The sequence below is a fragment of the Monodelphis domestica genome, chromosome 6 (genome assembly GCF_027887165.1).
Source record: "Monodelphis domestica isolate mMonDom1 chromosome 6, mMonDom1.pri, whole genome shotgun sequence".
NCBI classification, from domain to species: Eukaryota; Metazoa; Chordata; class Mammalia; order Didelphimorphia; family Didelphidae; genus Monodelphis; species Monodelphis domestica.
In genome coordinates this window covers 64,550,399-64,571,589 of record NC_077232.1, presented here as the reverse complement: position 1 = coordinate 64,571,589, position 21,191 = coordinate 64,550,399, and the positions used below count along the sequence as shown (strand labels likewise).

At 46.7% G+C, this 21,191-nt stretch overlaps 1 protein-coding gene across 6 annotated transcripts in view; it reads right to left on the bottom strand.

The window, feature by feature from the left end:
- LMO1 (LIM domain only 1) overlaps positions 1-18,040 on the bottom strand; it is a 79,749-nt gene extending 61,709 nt beyond the window's left edge. The window contains exons 1-2 of one of the 6 annotated variants that reach the window (XM_007497052.3): positions 17,059-18,036; positions 9,983-10,177 (exon numbers count right to left, since the gene is read on the bottom strand). In XM_007497052.3, coding sequence (XP_007497114.1) covers positions 9,983-10,007 — 25 coding nt within the window. In that variant the 5' untranslated portion in view covers positions 10,008-10,177; positions 17,059-18,036. Of the gene's footprint in view, positions 1-9,978; positions 10,645-17,058 lie in introns of those variants that run through there. The other 5 variants (XM_007497055.3, XM_007497054.3, XM_007497050.3 and 2 more) reach the window with 5 other exon arrangements.
- Between the last annotated feature and the right edge of the window lie 3,151 nt (positions 18,041-21,191).

Genomic DNA, 21,191 nt, shown 5'->3' with positions numbered 1-21,191 from the left:
ACAATAATATACAGATTGGAGAAAGGGTAAAGGGCTAGAATAAGGCTCCTTTCTGCAAGGCTCACAGATAGGACACCCAAAAGATCATCACTCTAAAGAGGCTCTCTGGAATTAAATGGAAATGCTAGTCTTGTGGAGGCAGCCTGGCCACCGAAAGGTGGTTTAGTGTCTCCACAGAGCCTGCCCTGCTCCAGGAGATGAGGAGAGGAAAGGTCAGCTCCCAGCATAGGAAGATTTCCATTTCTTTGTGCTAAAAGCATCTTCGGGGTGATCGGCTCTAAAAGGGGGAGGGAGTGAGGGGGGAAAGGAGGGGAGGCTCTTTTTTTCCCTCTCTGACAGGCCCACTTACTGGGGGAGTGTGGGCCCCAGTCCAGCACACAAAGGGTGAAGCTTTTAGGGATGCAGCAGCAGGTGATCTCAGCGCTTCCACGGAGTCCTAATGCTCCTAAAAGCCACTCTCCCCGTTTCTGTAATTGGGCAGCAGTAGTTAATGTAGTATTGACTGCATTATATGCTCCTGTGCACCCTCCCACTAATGCCAATTGCATCACCTTGTACCCTTACCATATTGCTTAGCCAATAGCTGTTAAAAGCAATCCAAATCATGAATCATAGAGGAAACTTTTAGCAAGACACCAGCATCCAAAGGAGACAATTTACAGTTGAGTTAATCTGGGTACATTAGCGAGACATGGATTCAGGAAGACAGACCAATTTATGTTACTTGCGTTTTACCCTTTATTGCCGTGCGTGGGCAAATGACTGGGAGATCACAAAGGAGAAAGACAGGAGAGAGCTCCTTTCCCAAAGCCAATTCCCATCTGGCACCAGGGCTTGGTGGGCTGAAGGCCCACATACACATCAGGCTGACCTCAGAGTGAGTGTGTGCATCGCTGGATCTCCATGGGCAAGGGGGGGGGGGGGGAATGTGGGAAGGAGGAAGGGAAAGGTATGTAATTACTGCTGGGTATTTATTATATCCCAGCAATCTGACTGCTCTATGGGGGTCCAGGTGCCTGGTGTCTGAACATTAAATGCAGCCAGTTCTCCAGAACCACCTGGCAAAATCCCTCCTCCAGTCACCACAGGACTTGGCCTCTTATCCAAAGGTTGGAGATGGGCAATGCTCCAAACAGGGCCTCCTGTCCACTGGGTTATAGGACTGGTGGCCCTGGTATGGACCATGGGACTCTGACTGCTTGCTGGGGAGGGGAGTTCTATAATAACTCCTTGTCTGCTGGTCCAAACCCTCCACGGGGAGTCAGATGGCCAGGCACCAAAGAGAATGAACATCCATCAAAGTTTGGGAGCTTTCTCTAGCCCCAGGGAACCTGATCACCAAAGTTGTCATCAGTTGCCCCCAGGGTCTTAGAACCCTAAGAGATTCTGTATCTAAGGCAGCTGGAGCCTTCACTAAAGGGAACTTTCTCCCATTAGATTCTGAGTTGATCCATTAGCTAGCTGGAGTGTTAGTGTACCAGATGTTGTATGCATCTGGGGTCTCAGAGATAAGGAGATGAGTGATAGCTCTGTATGTGTGTGTGTGTGTGTGTGTGTGTGTGTGTGTGTGTGTGTGTGTGTGTGTGTGTGTGTAGGGTTTCATCCTCTGCCCATAAAGCCATGAGGAAGGCACCATATGGGGTCAGTCTGGCCCAGAAAGGACAAATACCTGGTATTTTACAGACCCAGGTCTTAGGATAGAGTCCATGATACGATGTCAATCTCCCAACTATCTTCCACACAGTGAATAAGGGTACACACAATGGCATTTCCAAGCCCCCAAAGTTTCAAGCACTCCCTGTTGCCTCTAGGATAAAACAAACTCTCCAGGTTGGGTCTGAAAACCTAGCCTGGTGGCTGTCTCTAATTCACATTTCACATTATTTTCTTTCATGCACTCTGCATCCTGACTCAAGCAGCCTTCTTGCTTTCTAGCTGCCATCTCTCTGTCTTTGTACTTACCTGGGATGTACTCCCTTCTCCCTCTATGTACATATGTATCACCTCTCCCACTTCTGGGTCTTTTCTCAGGCTGTTCCTTGTGCCTGGAATGCCCTCTTTCCTCCTCTTTAATTTTAACTACTGAATACCTAGTCATTCTTTTTTCTTAAACCCTTATCTCCTATCTTTCAACCAATACTAAGTATTGGTTCCAAGGCAGAAGAGTGGTAAGGGCTGGGCAATGGGGGTCAAGTGATTTGTCCAGGGCCATATTGGTAAGAAGTCCTAGTCATCCTTTTAAGTACATCTCAAATGCTATCTCTTCCATGAAGTCTTCCCCAAACTCCTCAGTCACTAGCAACCTTATTCTCTGCCTCTTCTGACCTCACAAAGCCTTTTGGTTTAGATCTCTCTAACATATTCATCATTCAATGATGCATTTCATAATAATCTGTGTTTGTATCTTCTATCCTTACCAGACTACCAGTCCCCTGAGGAAAGGGATCGTATCTTATTTAAACTTTATACCTCCTCCAGTACTGAGCAATCACAGAGCTCTGATAGTTGCTTATGTAACGTTTCTTTTTTATTGAAGCCTAGTATCAGATGTAACACTCTGCTGCCTAGACCTTGAAAAGGTCAGCCTCCTCTTACCTCTAACCCATTTCTATATTAGCAGATCAAAGAGCCCCTTCAGGACCTCTGCCTTCTTGGGGATGCTATAGGACCAGTCCAGAATGGCAACCACAGCCAAAGGGTCCCAAATTCAACTTAAAGCTGTCCCTGTAATGGGGCATCTAGGTGGCACAGTGGATAGAGGTCCAGGCCTGGAGTCAGAAAGATCTGAGTTCAAATATGACCTCAGACAATTACTAGACCCTGGCCAAGTCACTTTGCCATATTTGCCTCAGTTTTCTTCTCTGAAAAATGACCTGGAGAAAAACATGACAAACCACTCCAGTAGCTTTGCCAAGAAAATCCCAAATAGCATTACAAAGAGTTAGACACAACTGAAATGACTGAACAATAACAAATGGGGCTGGAGACAATGGCGATACAAATTTATAGCTTAATATTTCTTACAAGATTATTTTCCCAATGGGGTTGGGTGGGGCAGAAAAATATTTAATTTTTAAAAATTATAGCCTAGTTGCATCCAGTTTCATTCTCATTCAACACTTTTTTTTATTAAAAATACCTTATAATATATTTTTATACCTCCAATCCATAATGAAAGAAGGCTAAGCAGCTCTTATTGTCACTGGTCAGGATTTAGGTAATAGTCACACTGGAGAAACTATACTGAATTCAGGGGTAGGAGATTTAGATTCAAAGTCTGACTCCCTCCCCTATTAGCTGTGTAACCTTGGGCATGTCATTTCCCATCTCTTGGATCTTAGTTTCTTTATTGAATAATCTTCCATCACCTCCTTCAAAGGGTTGTCAGGGGAGACACATCACTTCATAAACTTTTAAGTGCTATAAAGATGGGAGTTGTTTCTATTAGACTACTTGGTTCCTTTATCATTTAAAAAGCAGAATTATAGGATTTCAAACTGGAAGCATCCCTAGATGAATTAATACAACCCTCTAATTTTACAGAGGAGGAAACTGAGACTTAGGAGGAGGAAGGATCCTGCTCCAGATCATACAGAAATTCACTAGAAGGGCATTGATTAGAAGAACCTTAGTCCTCTGATTCCAAATTCAGTGTTTCTCCCCCCCCCCCAACTAAAGTATATCACTATCCACTTGACTTTTTTTTTTAATAGGGAGTAATGCTTTTGCCCTCACTTTTCAGGACACAAAGAGAAAGTTGGTTACTGAAGAGGCAAGCATGCAGCCTAGCTGTCTATGTCTACAATTTCCTTCTGGAACATCAGGCTATCTGAGAACCAAACATTCTTTTGAGTCCTTTCCTTCCTTACCCACCAGTCATCACCAAATCTCCTCAAGCTCCTTACCCATTGGCATCTCCTTACTTAATCTGGGTTGCTGGTGCAACCTGATATGAAAAGATTTGGTCAAGGTCAAATAGCTTGCTGGGGGGGGGGGGGGAGAGCTGGGGCTCGACCAGCTTGCCTAAGCTAAGGTCTTGCATCCTTACATTAAAGCTGGGGTGGGTCAGCTGTCTGGCATTGGCTGCACTGAATGCAGCCTTGGAATGGATGGTGGGGCTTCACTAAAATGCTGTTCCTGAGCTTCCTGTAAACCTGGGCCTATGAGGCCAAGAACCACTTCCCAAATAAAAGCAATTAATCTGAAAACCCTAAGTTTAACCATTTGAGAAGCTGAACTTGCTGCCCATCTCTGTGGTGACCCTCACAGTTCGACCTAATGGATTACTTTATTAATAATGTACTGTGCTTTAAAAGCAAAAAAAATCTGACAATTCAATACTTCAGAAAGTCTCTTAAAAACCGTTGCTACAGCAAAACCCGATTGATATTTTATTATCTCTCAGAAGTGAAACATGAAAGCCAAGCACCACCATGACCGCTTTGGTCTTTCGCAGTCCCAAGTCTTTTGCAGACCCACTCCAGAGCAAACTGGAGCAAAAGCTCCTTCCAAGAGCCTGCTACTCAGATTGGGGGGAAAGATTTTCAAGCTTTTTAAGTGGGGAGAAAAAGATGGTTTAAAACCCTGTACTTGTGTACTCCCCTAATTCCTTTGAATCATCAAAGCAAAACAAAACAGGCTATGAAGCACGAGAGAGGGGAGAGCTTCTTCCCTTCAAGTTGTCACTTGGAAAGATGTGAGGGATCTTGGAAGGATGGCTGTGTCCACTTTCTCTTTACTCAGGAAGGCAAGAAGATCTTTGGAGCAGAGGCAGTGAGAAGAGAGGTATGAGATGACCAGCCATGCCTGCAACCCCAAGGGTCAGGAATAACCCTGTCCTTTATAACTAGGGGCTAAAGCAAAGGCCAATGATAATCAGTCAAAGCTGACTTCTCCGTAAGGCAAAAGTTAATGATTTGCTATTTGCTCCATGTAGATATGCTTTCCATCTATACTGATCATTGTACTCTCTTAAGATTTATCATGGTTTATAGATATGAAGTGCATCCCCTGGTGGTTGAGCTTCTTATGAGAAGTTCCACCATTCAGCCAGGCTGGCTGGCTCGCCAAGGATAGACAGTCTAATGAAGACTTTCCAATTTGGCTGAACCTCATGGGGCACTGACTTCAGAGGAATCATCATGGGGTGGTAGAAAGAATGTGGAAGTTAAGGCATCTGGGTGGTATAGTTGATAGACCATTGGGTATGAAGTTCAAATCCAGCCTCAGCCACTTAATATCTATGTGACCCTGAGCAAATCACTTAACCTCTGTTTGCATCAAATTTCCTCATTTATAAAATGGGAATAATTGCACTTACTTCATGGCATTGTTGTGAGATCGAATGAGATAATTATTGTAAAGCACCCATCATGATGTCTGACACAGACAGAGTAAGTGTTAGCTGCTATTATTATTATTATTATTATTATTATTATTATTACAAAGCGGTGGCAAAGGAATGAAAACTGATCAAACATATTATGGTATATGAATGTGACAGGATATAAGAATAAGAGAAGAGGATGGTTTCAGAGAAACTGGGAAAAACTTGGGTAAACTGATACAAGTGAAGAGAACAGAACCAGGAGATTCGTTTATAAGATAACAATTTTGTAAAGACAAACCAATCGGAAAGTCAGGTAGTTCCCAATGCCAATTTGAAAGAAACTCTGATCACCATCTGACCATGAGTTCCAAGGGGCACATAATGAAATATGATACCCATCTCCTGACAGAAGGATACAGACTCAGGAATCAAATTGAGATTTTTTTTTTCCCCAGGGTGGGGAGGGGAGAGGATACAGCTGAAGCCAAATTTGTTTTGATTGGATAAAGTTGTTACGAGAGTTTTATTTTTCTTTTTTCAGTGGGGGTTAGAGTGGAAAAGAGAGAAAATAAATTTGCTTTATATAAAAAATACACTTCTTTTAAAAACAAATTCTGAATTGAGAAGTCATAAGAACTGGGCTCAAATCTTATGTCTGCCACTAGCTATGTGACAATGGGCAAGCTCTTCATGTGGGAAGTAAGAGGGTTGGACTATATCATCTTTAAGGTCTCTTCCAGTTCTAGAACTATGAGCTATGACAGAGGCTTCGGGAGCCTAGGGTCACCTCATCATGATTAGGCAATGGAAGGAGACTATGTATGGTATGGTGAAGGCAGACTTTAAAAGGAAGAATTTTTAAAGAGTCTTTTAGAAAAAAAGTAGTCTGATTTGTCTTAACTGTCTCCTTGTGGGATCAAGGGAGGGTGGTGAGTTTGGAACCCCCATCCTTCCCGTTCCTAACCATGGGACTACGATCCTCCTGATATCATAGTTCAGAGCGTTGCATTTGAATCCATCGCTGCCCCTTCTTCTGTTTTACCTTGGGCAAACCATTTATCTTAGCCTCAATTACCTCATCTGTTCAATGAGATAATTGGACTAGATGAACTCTTTAGTTCATCTCATAATCTTTCCAGCATCTTGGCGGCCACCTTGTCTCTTTCCTCTGCTACGGAACAGGGCTGACTGGACAGAACCATCAGATTTAATCCCATCCCTCTGCTGCATACAGACTTAGCATTAGATGGAATTCTAGCAACTCTTAAATACAAACTTGCTGTTTCAGATAGTGGGATTAGTGAACAGCACAGATTGTACAAAAGATCTATTCTATAGACAATCAAACCCAAACGTATTGATTTTTTTCCTTCCATGAATTCTCTCGCTTGCCCTATATATTTAGTGTCTTCTATACATACTCAAGCATCCACACCCAAAGGCAAACTTTTGTAGGTTCTGTATATGCTGGGGTGATCTCACACTCCAACCTCATCTGACAAAAAAAATATAGCAATTATTTTAAAATTGAGAGGCAATGTGCAATAGTGGATAGAGATCTGAGTTCCAGTCTTGCCTCTGAGGCATACTGGCAAGTCATGTAACATCTCCAGTAGCTGGACAGCTTGAGCTAGATTAAATTGTAATTAGGAATTTTTTTTTGACAAAACAAAAGTACAATACCTTATAAGTAATGTAAATTTTTGATTGTCTAAGTCAACATAGGATTCCTAGGGCTCCATTTCTAGTTGAACCTGACAGCACTGATCTGGGCAACTCTCTTAAGACTTTATTTTGTTGAGGAAGTATGGACCCTTGTTAGTAGGGGGTAGCTCCTGACAAAAGTGAAATCATGTGTCCGATTCCGACTCTTACCCTAATTTAAAAGGATTTATACGGCAAGGAACTGGGCACCTATACAGAATGAAGAACCAAGCCTCTAATTTCCTTCCAGTCAGGAAGTAGTCCAGTTTCCAATTCCATCCCTGGCTTGCTTTGTGCCATGGAGTAGTTTCTTAAATTCTCTGTGTCCACTCATTGTCACTATCCCCATAGAACACCAGTCTTAGGAGCACCCTAGAGATAAGGGTCAGGAGATGGTCCATCATTGTTGCTCAAGGCAGGAGATGAGGAATCCTTGCTAAACTGCTCCTGTGGTGATTATGGCATGGGTATGAGTTTGGACAAGAAAGGCAGAGCTCAAGCTCAGCGTGGAGGACAGTACAGTTTCTACAAAGCCACATAACTTATCAGCTTGGGTGGCCTAGAGAGGGGCTGTTGGCAAGGCTAGGGCCGGCTGGCCTAAGGACCCAGTCAAGCCAGGAGAGTTACAGAGGACACTTCAAGGTGAGAAGAAGCCCATATCTTTGTCAGGAGAAATCCACCCTGACTTTTGAGACGGTACAGTGAATAGAATGTTACACTTAGGGCCAAGAAGACTTGAATTCAAATGCTGTCTCAGACATTTACTAGCTGTGTGACCCTAGACATGTCACTTAACTTGCTGGCCTTCGTTTCCCCACCTGTAAAATAACATTAAAGGTATTACTCACACTGCCTGATGTAGGGGGCCAAGGAGAAAAGGGGTTGCTGGAAAACCAGATTTAGACATCTCAGGCATTATGTTATCACCAGCCCCACCAAAAAGGGATTTCCTTGATTAGCTTTAGAACAGCTGGACTTTGAAAGCAGCATGTATGTGTATCAATGCCACAAGAATGTGTCATGGCTTCATGTGAACTATGCATGTTCAAATATACAGGGATGCAGATGTCTTAGGCCTGACTATCATGGCCATAGGGTTGGTTACAACTGAGGTGGCTCAGCCCTCCTGAGCCAGCACACATCTCAAATCTCACCTGGTCCAGCCTTGGATTTTACAGACGAGCAAACAGAGGCCCAAAGAGATCAAGGGATTTGTTTGTCCAAGGTCACACCAGTAGGAAGTAGAACCTATAGCCAGGTCTTCTGACTCCATGTTCAGGGTTCCAATGGAAATAACCCTACCTTGTAACAGGGCCCACAGAGGCTGCATAGCTGGCAAGTTCTCTTGTCTGCTGGCTGATGGAGAGGAGTCAGAAGAAGAGACCTCAGCCGTGAAAGGGAAAAGATGGGAGCAGGGCTCCCACTCAAACAGTCACTTACCACTGTGGGCAGGTGGCCTGTCTCAGTTCCACTCTAGGGTCTTTTGCATCAGTTTTTATTAACTGGGAAGGATTAGGGGGGAAATAACCAACTGGTTGTGTCAACAGGGGGACGAGGTAAGAGTTGGGCATTGTCAGATCATCCTTCGTGTGTCCCACTGCACTCAGCACCCATGGGTAATGGTGGGTCAAGCGGGACTTGGCTGCAATATTGCTCCTGTTTCCTCCACCCACAGCACTCTTGTGGCACCTGCAGTTCTCTCTCCCCCAAACACATGCCCACTCAGGGCACTGCCTCTGACAGTTGCCTCTCCTCCACCAGTGGAGGAGGCCCCATGCAGCCCATCTCTAATGACTCTTCTATTCCATTTTTGGCTCCAACCCAGTGAGCCTCTATTCTGTTGAATAAGCTCGTCAGCTTTCTGCTCCCAAGTCCACCAGTCCTCTGGATGGTTCCCATTTGGCCAAGGTCTGGGGATGAGGGATTTCCGGAAGAGTCCGGCCAGTCAGGCCCCTCTTGGGCACCACAGCAACAATTATATGCCATTACAAAGCTCTTCGCCTTAACTTCACTCTGCCCTTCCTAGAGAGCCCAGAGAAATGGACACAGCAAAGCCCAGGAACAGTACCCAATGTGCAGAGGCCAGGAAGGGGACATCCTGGGGGGGGGGGGATCCACCTCCTAAACTTGACCTCAGGGCAGTGGAGCAGTTTTCTTCCATACTTGCTGGGTTTGGGAAGCTTCTATTCCTGCCCTGTGCTGGGATGACATCCTCCCTGTACATGCCGCCTGCTGCTGCTGCTAAAGTTCCGGGGTGAGCAGCCTTGGGCCAGTCCCTTGACACTTAGGGCTGCTCCCCCCTACAGTGCACCTTGCACACCCCTCTCCCGGTCGTCCTCAAAGCTCTGGGAACCCGACAACTGGCTCCCACTGCTTGGGGAGAACACAGGATTAGGGCTGCGGGGTTTATGGCTGTGGTGGGCAGGGAAGCCGCAAAGACAAAATCCTAAACAGGACGACGACTGAGGATCGCGGGCAATCGGGCAGCGAGGGGGCTCTGGGTGCCTGCACTTTGCCTCCCCAAGAGGGATGCACACCCAATCCCCAAGCATGAACGCACACCCCCCCCCCCCCCACTGCACACCCTCCCGCCCACCCTAACTATATAAAGAAGCCCTCGAAAGCCCCGACCAATATGAGTCACTGGGCTCTCAGCCTGGATGATTCAAACGGGCAGAAATGGTTCCTACTGTACATCCTTCAACAAACAGAGCGTGGAGTGACGCCTTCTGGGCTAGATCACTTTTCATTAATGCCAGGGAGAAGGGCGACCACAGCGGGTCGGCCCTTGGCACCGAGGCACACTCGCGTGCCTGCTGGCCCCTGTCTGCTCCTGCCAGGAGAGCTGCCACGCCGAGGCAGGGGCAGCCTGCCGGGATGGGATAGGGGAGGCATGAGTGGAGGGAGCCCAGGGGCGTGGGGGTGGGGGGACCTCCTCAGCCTACCTACCGTCTTCCTTGTCCAACACCATCATCTCCGGCTGCAAGAAGAAGTGTCCGAGGGCAGGCGTTGCGTCTCCAGCCGCTGCAGCCTCCGCTCCAGGGAGGAGAGGTCTCGGCTCCAGGAACGGGGATGAGCTACAGCACAGCGGACAGCCCTTTGGCAGCCAGCGAGCTCTAATTACCCGGTTGTCCAGCTCTTAACCTAGATTGCACTCAGCTAGAATTACATTCAGAAGTGAAGCACTTTGCAGATACAAAAGCAGTCTCACCTACTTTTTGTGCCTCAGAATTGCAAGAGACTAGGGGCTGCAATTTAGAGAGAGCGGGAGAGAGGGAGAGAGGGAGAGGAGACAGAGAGAGGAGAGAGTAGGAGGGAAGAGAGGAGCAGAGTTTTTCTTTGATTCTCACCTTCTAAATGGCTCAATTTGCCCAGTATAATCTGTCTTAATGTAACTGCATTTGATAGCTCATAACCCTGGCTCTCGCAACTACACAGCTCTCAGTCTTATAAAGTGCTTTCCCCTTAGATTTAATCTGAATCTAAATCTAAAATTATATTCAAAGAGATGGGGGGGAAATATCGGAGGCTGGCTACCGCTGCCTTTCTCTCTCAATTTATGAGGTCTGCACTCTTGCTACTGAATAAATGCGCACATTTCCCAGAGACAGCCCCCCTCCTCCCACACTGCCCCCCCTCCCCAAGAGTTTAATGGGGAGTGGAAGGCTGCCTGGTTCTCCAGCACCACCTACAGGACTCTCTTTTCCTCTTTCTCTCCCGAGATCATTTTTGTAGAGGTTTCAGGACCAGAGGTACACTGTGGCCCTCAGCTAGAAGAGGGGCCCGCGCAGCCTCTCGCCCACTTCCTGCCCCATTCCACCCCACTCCACTGCGTGCATACAGACACACACACACACACACACACACACACATCACCTTGGAATTATCTTTTCTTCTAGGCTTAAACCCATTCCGTCTCTGGTCAAACATCAGCTCCAAGCCTAATGGAATGTACAACTCTCATTTCAAAGGGGGAGGGAATCCACCTGGAAAGGGGAATGACTCTGCCAAGGTCACAGAGTCAAGTGGTGTGAACTGAGATTCAATTCCAGGCCTTTCAACTCTGGGGCCAGGCCTCTTTCCAACACATTAAGCCAAATATTGGGATTGGGTGCCTGACTTTTAACCTTGAAGGTAGGATTTGGAGATTGGAGCAGTGCACACACTCACTCCCCTTTCCCTCTCTTTCCACCTCTAAACCAGAAAGAATCTTTGTTGCTAAGCCAGGCATTACCCAAGTCTCTGAAGGTCATTCATCTGCCAGGACAGGTCCCAGCCCTCCTGGACTATTCTGTGGTTCTAGAGCTTGGCCTAGAATCTTCTTCTGATTTCCCAAGTTGTTTCTTGGACCACGTGGAGTTCTGAATAGGGTTTAAATCACTTCTACCTTCTTATATTTGGAGGGAACACCACACTACCCCCACCTGCTGTCCCCAAATTCAGCTCAAGCCAACTCTGAATATCAGATTAGAACTACTACTGACCAAAACATACTCTGATTGTTTGGCATGTTGGGAGAGTAGATTCTGACAAAGAAATGAATAGGAAACAATTTGGTTTTAAAGGCTTCAGGGTATAGGAGGAGTAAGGAAATCTTTAATCCTTTGATACCTTTGGTCTTAGTTTCCTCATCTACAAAACAAGGATAATATTTGTCCTGTTTTCACCGTAGGGTTGTCATGAGGTTCATATGAATTATCATGTATAGTATGTGAAAACACTTTGTAAATCACAAAATACCATTCAAATTAGCAACAAAAGAAAACTAGAGCTGTAGGGCTCAACTTTAATAATATGGTTAACAAATATTGTCCTCACAATAAACCTGTTGTGTAATCATTGCAATGATTATTATCCCCAAAATGACAGAAAAGGAAGCTGAGGCTGTGTGAGGGGAAATGTCTTGCCTAGGGATATATATATGTGTGTGTGTGTGTGTGTGTGTGTGTGTGTGTGTGTGTGTGTGTGTGTGTGTGTGTGTAACTTGTACTGATACTGGGATTCGAACTCAGAAATTCTGACTCAAGATCAGAGGGCTTTTCACTAGACTGTTGCTCCTCCCTGCCCCTCCAAGGTCAAATCTGACCCCATTTCAGGGCCCCTACCCTCCATCTTCCAAGCATTGAAGTGGGACTTTTAAAAAGCAAGGGTGGGAAGCTCAGGCAATGTAGCCCCACAACCTGCTTTTAATTAGCTTCCTTCTCCACAGCTCAAATGCTTTCCCCTCTTCCCCTCCATTTAGATTGCTTAATCCAAAGAGTCCTTGGATATATTTGAAGCTAAGTAGCTCATTTTGCATAGAATAGCTTTCATCCAGGACTCTTTTCCCCTTCCCTTGGTGACAGTTTGAAAAGATGAGAAAGGTGCCTGATATGCCCAAAGATAGAGGGCTGCTCCCAAAAGGTATTTGATTCTCAACCATTAAAGAAGCTTCCAAGTCACTCATCAAGAAAACTTTCCCTCCAGTACTTATATGTCTCCCCCAAACAAACTAAAATCCCAGCATTACAATAGCACAGTTTGGAATTTTATATTTATATATTCAGAATTTGAGCCCCTCTGCTTCCATCCCAATGCACATTACTAACTTATATCAACAATCACCCATCATTTCCAAGGCTGGAATTTTTGGCACTCTGGGTGATAACCAGGAGTGGATTTCTTTCAGGCATCCAGGCTAAAATTCTACACCATCCCCATCTTGGACCTCCATTTAAACCCACTTCATTCCTGGTAAGATCATTCTCCTTGTGAACATGATATGAAGAAGGAATTTCCTTCTTTCCACAGAAATGGATTGAAATTTTGTTTGCTTTCATTATTTTCTTTTACTTCACACCTTCCCACATACACTCAACACCCTAAGTTCAGTCCTAACATCATATTCCCTCTTAATCTCCAAGGCACCTAATTAGCAGTCAAACAGCTAGAATTCCAATAATTAATCCATGGGAACTAAACCAAACATCTAGATGCTGCCAGGGCAGGAGCTGTGTGAACTAAAATCCCACTTACTGGGATTTGGGGAAAGAGGAGGAGAGGGCTATAGGCTGGCAGCAGTGCCCATCTCAGCCCTGGGGGCTATAAGACATAAGATCTCTTTATGGACTGTCAACTTCCTCTTTTAAGGACAGATGCAACCTGATGCTGGAATTTGGTATCCTGAGACCTAGGTTAAATCTTGATTCTACCATTTACTTACTATCAGTGTGACCTTGGTCAAATTCCTTCATTCACTCCATGCCTCAATTTCCTTAGTTGTAAAGTGAGATTAAGCTAGATCACCTCTTCTGGCTTTAAAACCTCAAAACTCTTCTTTCTCGGGTCTAGTGAAGATGAGTGGTTGGGAACACACGCTCCTATTCTTGCTATCCTGAATCCCTACATCTGTGGGGACATTGGTGTTGTTGGATCTGGAAAAGTGTTTCAGATATACCATCAGGTTCTAATGGAGGAGGGCCCTTGAGTGTCCAAAGACACACAAAATAATACTGCTTTATGGATTCCACAACATACAAGTCAAGTATCCTCCATATTCCTTGGAAGGCTCTCTCTGCAACCTACCATACAGTGGCCTCAACAGTCTCAATTCCAACTAAGGTAGAAAAATTCTATCAGGTTGGGTCAGGAAAGGTGGTTTGCTTCTGGAATCTTCTCTTCTGTCATAAGGAGCTAGCACTCACATTTGGCCAAATGCTTAAGATGCTGTCTGTGTGGACCTGTGCCTCACAAAACTGACTTTTGGGTCTAGAATGGAAAAGGGCATAGTGGATAGAGTGCTGTGCTGGAGTTAGGAGGACCTGAGTTCAAATCCAACCTCAAATACTTACTAGCTGGGTGACTCTGGACAAGTTACTTAACCCCATTTGCCTTAATTTCCTTACCTGTAAAATGAGCTGGAAGAGGAAGTGACAAACCCTTTCAGTATCTCGGTCAAGAAACTCCCCAAAGAAGCCACAAAGAGTCATGGCTAAACAACAACTGAAAAGGGGAGCTATACTAACAGGAGACTCTGGTCCAAAATCAGATCATAGCAGTAGGATGCAGATGCACCAGTCCCTAGGGCCAGAGAAAGGTAAGAAAGGGGATAGGAGGGCTGCTTATGAGTGGGTGAGCTCCCTGTCAATGAAGATATTAAAATAGAGGCTCCATGAACACCTGTAAGGGATGCTGAGGCAGAGGCTTGAGTCAAGTACCTTTGGAGTTGAGGATTCTATGACCCAGGAACAAACACAGTATGACACAGTGGAGAGGAAATAGGAAATAGAATCAGATAACCTGGGTTCAAATTCTTACTGCCTTTTGATCTTGGGCAGGGTCACTTTTCTATGGGCCTCAGTCTTTTCCTGAGGGAGTTAGGCATTATCATTTCAAATGCCCCTTCCTGTTCTAGCTTTAGATTACTATGATCTGGCACCAAAGGTTGTCATGGCAGTTAATAGAGCCAGAGGCCAGCAGTCCCACACTGTCCTCATCCCTATCCCAAGTCTGGGAAGATTGGATTTAGTCTCCTAAATCACTCTTAAGGGTTCATGGCCAGTGAGGCTAAGAAATTCCACAGAGAGAACTCGGAGCCTGAGGCCTCCCATGGGCCTGGCGAGAGGCTTTTCTCATATCCCTCAATGGGCCAGGGCAAAGTCACTGAGGGATGGCTCAAGCTATTTTCCTCTGGAATTAGGCAAACACTTGCATGCCATGTCCACATATACACAAAGAGACACAGACATAGCTACAGATAGAGACACACAGACACACACTAGCACTTTGCCACATAGAAAAACTAAGGAATTTTCATGTGCAACCTCAGTTTTCCTACAGTTTCAGGAAAATTACGTAGTCTTGGATTTTTAAAATGAACAAAAATCAAGATACACAAATGTGTTCTCAGGTTTTCTGAACTGTCTATAGAGAGGAGGCTAGGATAAGAAGGCAAAGCTTTTTCAAAGCAGGCTGACCCATTGTCTGCTGGCAGCCCCACTGCCTACAGGGCAAAGGTGAATGTGGCCTTAAGGAACCCTCTAGATAAACACCCAGAATACCCCCTTCCTTTCCAGCAAACCAGGCAATTCAGGTGAGGAAGACCACGAGGTGAGTCCAGAGACCAGTCTTCTTTCTGTCACACCGGTTGCAAGGCCTGGTGTTTAATGACCACATTTGCAATGCTGAGAGAACCAATAAGTAGCCCTCCTCCAGCTATTTGCCCATATTCCCCTCCTAACATTGACCAGTACCTATTCTTACAATCACAGGTCAGCAGACCTGAACAGGAACATAGAATTTAACAGTCCTTAATTTTTGTACCATTTAACTGTGCCTGCCTGCATCCCTACTAATTAGAAGTAAGAAAGACAGCAATCTTTCTGCTCATAGCCCATGAAAGCAGTCTTAGGCTTGGAAGGCATTGCCAGGGAGCAAAAATCGTAAAAATACAATGTTCTCCAATCTTTCCTGGTGGGTCCCAGCAGCCCTGATTCTGGGGATCAACTAATTGTCAACTCTCATGCTGTCCCACTCTCTAAGCAGTCATGGACATTCTCATCCCCCCCTCAATGCCCCCCAATATTGTATAGCTCCTGTTACCAAAAAGTCTTAGTGAAGGATGCTACTCTGGGATACTTTAGGACTCCCCAATGAGAGGAATCAAAAGGCTTCTGCTTCCTGGGTCAGTGACCTCCCTAATTCTAGCAAGAGCTCTTGGGCCAAATATTGCCATGCACCCCTCTATGAGACTTGCAGTCCTAGGATCATAATAGGAAGCTTGAGCCAAGAGGGAAAAATAAGAGAAAATTGGGCACATGGGAAGGAATGGGAGAAAGGACTACACTTTTCCTCTAAAGTTTACCACCAAAAACTAGTTCCCAGGATCGATCCCTGTACCTGAGACTCTGAGGGAGGCATCTGTAGGGATGGAATAGCAAAGAGTAACCACCCTGGTTAAGAGCTCTAGCCAAGAGAAGTCTGGGAAAACAAAGACAATTTAATGGGCTGGAGAATGAGGAAGCAAGAACCTCATTGCACCACTATGGGCCACCGACAAGAATTGAGTCTGAGGACTTCTCCCTCCTTTTCGGGGCTCCCTCTCAGTCTGTCCTTTAAAGAGATCCTCGCGTTCAAAGGGCCTCCTAGAAGGTGTTATCTGGAGCTCCGAGCCTCCCTTCTAGGAAGGATCCCGCCTACCTACGTGGGAAGGTCACTTGAAGGCCCTGTATTTGGGGAAGGGGTGTGGAGAGGCAGAGAGTGAGGGAGACAAGAGCTGCCTGGGACTGCTCAAGCTATTGGTGAGCGGTCACATTATCTCCTGGAGGGGATCGGGAGGAGGGTAGAGGGAGAAGTGGGAAAAGGAGTTTGCCCCCTAGCCCCATAACTCCCCTAGCAGTAGGACAGGTCTCTTTAAGGGGCCGGCCACCCGGCTCTCTCCCGGACAGATCTTGGTGACAGGTCCTAGCCCGCCCTGGTTCACTGCTCTGACCCTCCCCATCCCCCATTGGCTTCCTCAAAAAGGGTCTCTAGATCAAGAGTTCCCGAATAAGGAGCTGGAGTGTTGGGGTTAATTCTGGCCTCGTCCTCCTCCCCTTTTAAAAAGTAAATCTCTGCTCAGCCCTTTGTCAGTTTGGGCAAAGCGGTCAGGGGGCGGGATCCCAGGGGAGAAGCCAATGCGTCCCGCCCCACCGCACACCACACCTCCCTCCCTCCCTTCCCCCTCAGGCCCCTGGACAGAGTTTTTTTTTTGGGGGGGGGGGTGGTACTAGCTCCAAAAAGTCTGGCCTTTCCACCGAGGCGGGTCGGTGGCTTAGTACGGTCCAGGCGGCCGGCCCAGCGTCCATGCGTATTTTGCGTCCCCCCCGCTTCCCGCCCCCCATCCAGCCCCATTCCAAGCCACAACAAATCCACTTTCTACCTCCCGGGGCTGCGGGGTACGGAGTTGGAAGGTGGCGCGCGCAACCTGCCCCCCTCCCCCTCACCGGGCCCCCTCCTCCTCCCAGGCCCGGGGCGCACGGGTCCGGCCGCCGAGCCGGGGCACCTACCGTCCTCCTTATCCAGCACCATTGTCCTGGCTGCCGGGGCGCTGCGCCCGCGCCGCTGCTGCCGTCGCCGCCGCCGCGGCTCTTCGTCCACCGGCGGATGCTGCCGATGCCCGCCCCGGGGAGCGTGGGCAAGACGCCGCCGCTTCCCGGTTGATCGGGAGCCCCAGAGGGGACAGTGACTAGGGTACGGGACCGGGAGGCGGCGGCCGCCGGCCCTGGGCCGGCCCGCTCAGAGAGTGCCCTCCGCCCGGCCCGGGCTGGACCCGGCCGGCACTGCTTCTCCCAATCTGGATCCCGGCCCCTGCCTCGGCTCCGGCTCCGGCTCCGGCTCCGGCTCCGGTTCCCCAGCCCGGGCCCCTGTTGTGCAGCGGGAGGCGGGCGCGCAGGGGGGTGGGGGGGAGATTAATAATGAATTTGTGAAAGGGCAGCCTGGCAAGAGCGCGGGAGCGGGCCGTGCGCCGGGAAGCCAACAGAAGGGAGCGCGAGCTTGCTCGGAGCTCGGCGCTCGGTGCCCGGAGCCCGGAGCCCAGAACCCAGAGCTCGGAGCCTGGCTCGCTTCGGGGCAATAGCAGCAGCTTGTCCGCTGGCGGGCGAGGCGGCGGCCAGGGACAGCGAGCGAGAGAGCGAGGAGGAGCTGGAGCCCGAGCCGAAGCCGCCGCCGCCGCCCGTTCGCAATTTATGTGCCTCTGCCCTCTCCGGCTGCTGAATAAACGCCCGCATTTCCCAGGGACCCTCAGATTCCCCTGTTAATTAAATCAATTCATTATGCTCAGATCTGATTAGCGGCCCTTCCCCCCCTCTTTGAATCAATTATTCAATACACAAACATAATTGCCTGTGCCAGAGGTGCCTAAGTATTAGCTTATTTAACTCCAAGGACACTAATTACCCCTAGGGCAAGGGAACTTTTCTCATTAATTCTGACAAAACACAAAAGCGGAGCCGGAGTGTGTGAGAGAGTGTGTGTGTGTATGTGTGTGTGAAAGAGTGATTTTGTGTGTGTGTGTGTGTGTGTGTGTGTGTGTGTGTGTGTGTGTGTGTGTGTGTTCGTGCGCGCCGAGCCGCCTGCGCGGGCGGGGAGGAGAGGAGCGCCTGACACACACACGTGCTTCGAAGGAAATAAGCCCTGCCACTCTCCCAGCACCCCCTCTCCTCATACTCCAGTGGCCGGCCGGAGCAGAGGGCAAAGCCCAGCGGTAGTAGGGGGCGGGGAACTACTTAGAACAATTCATTAGGTAGGGCAAGCAGGGAGCCGAGCCTCTCCAGGCTGAGGGACTTGCGAGACCTCCCGAGATGTAGGGGGACAGCGCCACCTCGCCTTTGGGGTTGCTTTTTACTGACTTGGGCTCAGAATGAGCAAGAAAGAACTCTTCCCTTTAGTCTTTCCCACTAGTTTAGCCGTGCCATCTCCCCCACTCCTCAAATACACGCAAGCTTTTTATTTTCAATGTCCTGACTCGAAATGCTTGAGAAGGGAGGACAAGCCTCCTTTTCTCCCTTCTCTCCGCAACATAATATAGGATCCATATCTTCACCAACAATCCATTCCTCCCTACTCCCCCCCAAAAAAACAAATCCGAGGGACATACAGGTCATACCTTCTATGCCCCCCATCCCCCAACCCGTACACCCCTATCAATACCACACACAAATGCTGTCTTGGAATCTGTGGGACATGGACGAACGAGTACGAGAAGAGTTTTCTAAATTTTAGCTCCCAGGAAATCTCCTTTGAAAAAGTAGAGTCAAAGCCAGAGAGAGTTAGAGGCAGAAGGAGAGGAGAGCTTGAGAAGCCAGAGACATAGAGGCAAGAGAGGCAGAGACTGAGGGAGTAATTGATTCCCCCAAATTAGGTTTCTGCTTTCTAAAGACCCTCATTGTTCCTGTTCTCAATGTGCACAGAGGTATTGAAGATTTTCTTTTTGTTCCCCCAGGCAATGAATGAGCTGATCCATTAATCCATTTGGCTTTTATAAATCAGGAAACTAATATTAGCTCTGTTCATACAGGCTTTATTTAATTGGGAAGGGGAGAGGGGCCCACCAGTTACCCCCTTCTCTCTCCCCAACCCCCTTTTTATAAACAAGAAAGAAATGTTTTCTAGTGCATGAACGGGGCTAGGAGGAAAATGAATATAAGAAAAGTAGGAGGAGTCTAAATAGAAGTAGTCAATGGTGACAACTTGGGGTTACTTACTGAATTTATGCTGTGTTTATTACTAAGGTGTCCCAGCAGCTGGGGCTGTTTGGCAACTCTTTTTCCTCCATTATGGAATGTTATAGCTGAAGGAGACTTTAGAGATCATTTATTCTGGGTCCAAACTTAGATTTCAGGAGGGTCCATGAACTAGGATGGGGAAGAAATGACATCTTTATTTTCACTAACATTTAACAGAAATTTAGTGATTCTTCCCAATATTTAAAAACAAACAAGCATTATTTTAGAGGGGTTTTTCCGCTTTCCTCAGACTGCCAAAGGGGTCCATGCCATGAAGGGTCTAAGAACCCCAGGTTTAAGATAATGGCCCACATTTTACAAAGGAGGCAACCTGAAGCTAGGGGGTCATGCAGAAAGTATAGTGTGAGAAGGCTGGAGCAAGAACCCAGATTACAAATGGATTTCTTGCCTTCAGATTTCCAAGATCATAAGCTTCTGGATGGCAGGGTATTTTCTTTCTTCTTTTTTCTTCTGGAACTATCCAGTGTCTACCAATCAAGTGGTACCATATCAGGCAAGGCCATTATTTGAGAACACTCACTTCTCTCCCCTTCTCCTCACTCCCCAGGTCCAAGCCAATCGTCATGGAGCTTGAGCCTGATTGGCCAAAGTTAAGCTACTTTATTTCCCTCTCTATACCAATAACAAATGTTTGCTAAGTCTCTACTTTGAACAAGATGGCTGTGAACTTAGCAAGGGGAAGGAGGACAAGTGTACAGAGATAATAAGGTATATTACCTGTCTTGTGGGAGGTTTAACAGTTTGAATATTTGTCTAGAGGATCATAACTCTTAGATGTTAGTCAAATGATATTGACTCAAAAAGGTTAAGTGATCAGTCCAACGTGGCCCAGGGTTTGAACTCGGGTTACATTCAATATTCTTTCTACTATGACATCATGAAATGATCATTATTTGAAGGGGATGAGAAGGAATGAAGGTTTGTCAGAAAAATTTGTCCTACTTTAACCAAGTCTCAGAAAGTCCTTGGCAGGCACAGAGCCTAGAAAACAGCAAAGGAAGAATGATTTTAAAAGCAAAGACTCACTGTCTGGCCCATGAAACTAGGGAATGGACAAGATTATGTGGAAGAAAGATTATTAAAACCAAGTGCAGTAGAATAAAGAAATCTAGTATTGCTCCTTCCAACTTTGGGTCTGTTTCCTCCTCTGTAGAATAGATTTGGATAAGGGCAGGGTAAATGAGGTTAAGTGACTTGCCCAGGGTCACATAGATAGGAAGTATGTGAGGTCAAATTTGAACCCAGGTTCCTCCTGACTCCAGGCCTACACTTTTTCTATTGTGCTACATCTAGCAACTCTTGGAAAAATGATCTCTAAAGCCACTAGGATTGCAGAATCTCAGAGTAAAAAAAAAATGACCTCATAGTCTAACCCAGAATTGAACAAGAATCCCACTCAGAAACATACCCCCAAAGCAGTCATTCAACCTTGGCTTAAAGACCTCCAATGAGGGTTTTGCTGCTTTCATAGGCAGCCCATTCCATGATGGGGTAGGTCTATTTGCTATCAAATTTTTCCTTTTTTTCCTACCTCCAAATTCTTATACACACTTGACCTAAGTGATCTAAAATGTTTTAAATTTTGAAGAAAACAACTATCCAGAACACTAGGGGAAATGAATTTTCCTGATAACTGAAGATTATCTCTTTCTCCCCTATAACCTCCTTAAGGATCAAAGTTTCATTTAAAAGATCCTTTATGAATGGTATCACAGACTTCTGCCAAAAGAGCAAACTGAACATAATTTAACCTCCTTATGGTCCAGGGTTAACAATAATGAGCATCTATCAATGCTTATCAATCAATCAGTCACCAGGAATTTATTAAGGATGGTGCTCAAGCTAGTCATGGCTTATCCTTCCCCAAGCTGCAGTCCAGACTTCCTCTCCTATGC